The 5,034-nt window shown below is 36.1% G+C and overlaps 1 protein-coding gene across 1 annotated transcript in view; it reads left to right on the top strand.

The window, feature by feature from the left end:
• Positions 1 to 5,034, top strand: part of LOC106880147 (ADP-ribosylarginine hydrolase Tri1) — a 67,334-nt gene that overhangs the window by 8,899 nt on the left and 53,401 nt on the right. The window contains exons 2-3 of the mRNA XM_052970960.1: positions 467 to 586; positions 4,481 to 4,630. Of these exons, the coding sequence (XP_052826920.1) occupies positions 467 to 586; positions 4,481 to 4,630 (270 nt within the window). The remainder of the gene's footprint in view (positions 1 to 466; positions 587 to 4,480; positions 4,631 to 5,034) is intronic.

Here is a 5,034-nt window from a genome sequence, read left to right as displayed (position 1 = left end):
ACACACACACACACACACACACACACACACAACAGGCTTCTTTCAGATTCTGTCTACCAAATCCACTTACATGGCTGTGGTTGGCCGGAGGCTATAGTAGAAGACACTTGCTCAAGATGCCATGCCATCGTACCTAGAGATAATTATCTCTGCTGTTAAAACTGTACCTATGTATTGAGCTTATATATTAATTTTAAATTTTGATTTGAAATCTGAATCTGGGTTTTCAGTTTTTGTACACAGCAACTAATTAAAGAAGTGACTAACTAACTAACAAACAATTTATGTATTAATTAATTAAATTACAAACAAGACCAAAATGCATCAGTTTTAGATCACATCTCCCAAAAATATACAAAGGAAAATTAATAGAAATTTAATGAAAGCAAAATATATTCATGTATGGTACTGAAGTTGAAAAAAAAAACTTTTCTCTAATTTAAACTTTCTTATAAAATTATTCCAGCTTCCTCAGAAAGAGATTAACCGAGTGTACAAATGCATTTATGCAACTATTTATGGACATGCTGTTGGTGATGCATTAGGTCTTCTTACTGAATCACTTACCAAAGAAGATGCTAAAAAGGTACATTTGCTTATTATAATGTTTTCTTGTTTTAGACTTTTGAGATATAATTTCCTAATATTTGTTGCTGTGTTTTTCTGAAGGCTATTTAATAGAAAATAGAAACCTTCTTTAGGAATATAATTTTCATCATATTATCTTTACTGACAATGATAATAATGATATTCCAAAGAAAGTTAATATTTTCCTTTCAAAAGGTTTTATATTCAGTGTATTATCTAAACAATACGGTATAAAAGAGTATGTAAAAATTGACACTTCTTAGGAATTTCATCACCACTATCATCATCATCATCATTATGATATTTTTTTAGAAATATTGTTTTTATACCTGTATATTTTTATTACTGTAATGTTTCAACAAGTAGGCAGTATCTTTTGAGTGTGTGTGTATATTCTGTGATATTTGGTTTATTCATGTCTTTAGAAAACTTCTGCATTGATGAACTTCTAGAAATAGCAACCAAATCTACTGTAGCTGTTAACCTATGTGCCATGGGTTTGCTTTATCAGGGCTCACTTAAGGCTATACAATAATAATAACTTCTGCATTGGCTACCATCAGCAAATATCTTTTGACTCCATCATATTACATGCCTAAACTAGAGGTTCTGAATCTTTTTGGATTTCATAGAACCCTTAAGACCAAATAAAAAATTACTGGCACACTGCATGGGAAACAAATTGTTGCGTAAAGAACAAGCTGGATTTAGGAAGAACCGTTCATGTGTAGATCAAATTGCCACTCTTCGCATCATCTTGGAGCAAAGCGCAGAGTGGAATGCACCGCTTTATATTAATTTTATTGATTTCGTAAAAAGCATTCGATAGTGAGATAGGGAAGGCTTATGGAGAATTATGCAGCACTACGGCATACCAGACAAGTATATATCTATAATAAGAGCAACTTACCAAGGAATGTCATGCCGAGTCTTGCATGGAAATGGAGCTACGGATAAATTCGAAGTAAAAACAGGAGTTCGACAGGGCTGTATGCTTTCTCCCTTTTTATTTCTACTAGTTATAGATTGGATTGTGAAGGAAACTACGATTGAAAGCCAAACAGGCATTGAATGGACGGATGCAGAAGCTCTAGAAGATCTCGACTTTGCAGATGATAGAGCGCTACTTTCACAAACATATAGCCAAATTCAAAATAAAACATCAAAATTAGAAGCAATAGCTGCCAAACTAGGCTTGAAAGTCAACTGCGACAAATCAAAAATTATGCGCGTTAATGAAGAAAACAGCGAATGTATTAAACTAGAAACTGGTCAACTAGAGGATGTAGCCGAGTTTACATATTTAGGTAGTAAGATAACGTTCTCAAGCAGCACCAACGAAGATATTAAGACGAGAATAAGTAAGGCAAGGACCGCTTTCCACCTGTTAAAAAACAGTTTGGAGCGCAAGTGTGATTTCAATAAAGAACAAAATAAGAATTTTTAACACTAACGTAAAAGTGGTGTTATTGTATGGGGCTGAGACATGGCGAACAACAGTTAAGTCAAATAAGCAAATACAATCATTCATCAACAGAAGATCAGATGGCCCAAACACATAAGCAATATGGAGCTATGGCAAAGAACAAATCAAGTTTCAATTAGGGAGCAAATATTAAAGAAAAAGTGGAAGTGGATTGGTAGCACAATTAGAAAAGACACACCAAATGTAGCAAAGTGCTTTACAGTGGAATTTGGATGGATATAGAAAGAGGGGTAGGCCTAAGAACTCGTGGCATAGATCAACACAAAAGGAACTAGAGAAAGGAGGACATTCATGGCAGAGTATAAGTACAGAAGTGAAAAATTATGCGACATGGAATTCAATTATAAGTGGCCTATACTCCGCGTTGGAGGGTTAAAGGCAAGAAAGAAAGAAAGACACTGCATGGGAAGTTAAAATGCATTGGTACTTTCAAATTGAAAGTTAAAAGAAAACATATTTTAGAGTTAAAAATCCTCCTTCCCCACTCCGAAAAATAGAAAACTGTTGATCATCTCATTTTATTAACCATCTTTCACAGAGGCTGTAAATGATATCATTTATTCCCCTACATTTCATATTGTATTCCTACTACTACTGTCCCTTATCACTGACTTCCCCTGCCTGACCCATTCCTATTTCCTTCCTTTCTCTCCCCCCCAACTTATATACTTATATTCACAGTATTCACCTCTGTCCATCTCTAATCATGTGTCACACTCTTTTTACACTCCAGCACACTTACACTCTAGCATACTTACACTGTAGCACCCATGCACTTTTTCTGTTCCTCTGTCCCTATTCTCTTTCGCATATTCACCTTGTACCTTGAAGGTATGTCCTCACCATCTCTTTTTCCCCTTCTAGATAGGGAAACCATACATCTCCTCAACAGCAAGATGTCTGTTACTGTCCCTCTAACATACTTTCACCTTCTTCAATACTATACCCTTACTCAGTTGAGGTATTTTGTCTTGCAAGAGTATTTGGCATGTGTATGTGTGCATGCATGCACATGTGTGTGCATGTGTGTGTGTGCATGTGTGTGTGCATGTGTGTGCATGTTACTGTGTTCTTGCATTGAGTTCCTGATAGTTGTAAATGAATGTCACCATCATGCAAATAGCATCCTTTCTTTCCAATCTTCCATGAAAACATGCCTGACCATGGGGAATATTATCTTACTTGGAAACTGGTTAGGATTGGTGATATGAAGCGCATCCAGCTGGTAGCATAAAAAAAAAAAGCATCCTGTAACTATGTAAAGTATTTGGCATTAGGAAGGGTATCCAGCTGTAGAAACCATGCCAAAGCAGACATTGGGGCATGGCTCAGTCCTCTGGTTTTTTGGTTCCTCCTGAAGTGGTCAACTCATACCAATGTGATAAAAAGGGACATTGGATAACACAAGTGGTTGTGTGGTTAAAATGTTTGCTTTTGAACCACAAGGTTTCAGGTTTATTCCCAATGCATGGCACCTTGAGTAAATGCCTTCACTATAGCTCCAAGTCAACCTAAAACTCGTGAAACTGAAAGAAGCTCATCATAATCATCATCGCCCACTTTTCCATGCTTGCATGGGTTGCACAGAACTTGTTGGTGCAGATTTTCTACAACTGGATGCTTTTCATATCACCAACCCTAATCAGTTTCCAAGTAAAGTAATATTCCCCATGATGCAGCATGCTTTCATGGAAGATTGGAAAGAAAGGATGCCATTTGCATGATGGTGACATTCATTTACAACTATCACAGGAAGTTAAGGCTATGACACAGTAACACACACACATGCACACATCCGTACATATGCACACATCCGTACATATGCACACACATACACACAACTATCTTCTTTTAGTTTTCATCTGCCAAATCTACTCACAAAGCTTTCGTTAGCCCAAGGCTTTAGTAGAAAACACTTGCTCAAGGTGCCATGTAAGGAGACTGGAAGCTAACTTTACCACACAGGTACACCTAGCATCCATTTTTCAAGTTGGCATATGGGCAGGATGGTTTGACAGGGAATTGGTGAGCTGCAAGACCATGTGCATATGTGTGTCTGTTTTGTTTACATTCATGCTTCTCTGAAAATTGCAGCCTACAAATGGTGACTTTGTTGTCATTTTTCTTCTCTGTTAATGATTCATCTGCTAGCTTTGTGCTTTCAAAAATATGTGGAATTGTTTATATGAAAAGCATGTGATTGTTTACATGAACAACAACTAAGGGTTAGTGTAAGGAAAGGCATCTGACTATGAAATAATGCTTTAATAATTATATTCATCTCAACCATGCTAAAATGTAAAAATGAAACAGCTAAACAAATGTAGATTTTTACATTATAGATATTTTCATGGTATTTTAAGTTCTAAATTGTACTTTTTTGTGTTTTTATTTTTTATATCCCAGAATTATGGCTGTGTATCAGATGAATTAGAATTGGTGTGCAAACGAATGGTAGTGGACCGGCATCGTGAACAATGGGAAGTTGGTGACTGGACAGATGATACAGACATGCTTATTGTTCTCATTAAATGTTTGGTGGAAAATATGGGTCAGGTAAATTATCATATTAAGTGCTTAATTAACAAGTAATTGTTTGCATGAATTCCATTCTATATAAAAACTAATGTCATACACACACACATAGGCAGAGGAGTGGCTGTGTGGTTAGAAACTTGCTTCCCAACCATATGGTTCCCGGTTCAGTCCCACTGTGTGGCACCTTGGACAAGTGTCTACTACTATAGCCTTGGGCCGACCAAAGCCTTGTGAGTGGATTTGGTAGACGGAAACTGAAAGGAGCCCGTCGTATATATATATATATATATATATATATATATATATAGTAGACTTACTTGCAAAAAAGGACGTGTGCGTTCAATAATGTAATAATACAAAGAATATATATACATGTATACACACATATATGTACATACTTACATCTACATGTGTATATACAT

Source organism: Octopus bimaculoides, chromosome 10 (assembly GCF_001194135.2).
Source record: "Octopus bimaculoides isolate UCB-OBI-ISO-001 chromosome 10, ASM119413v2, whole genome shotgun sequence".
Taxonomy (NCBI): domain Eukaryota; kingdom Metazoa; phylum Mollusca; class Cephalopoda; order Octopoda; family Octopodidae; genus Octopus; species Octopus bimaculoides.
The sequence above is the reverse complement of the archived record's forward strand: the minus strand, read 5'-3'. Positions and strand labels throughout refer to the sequence as shown.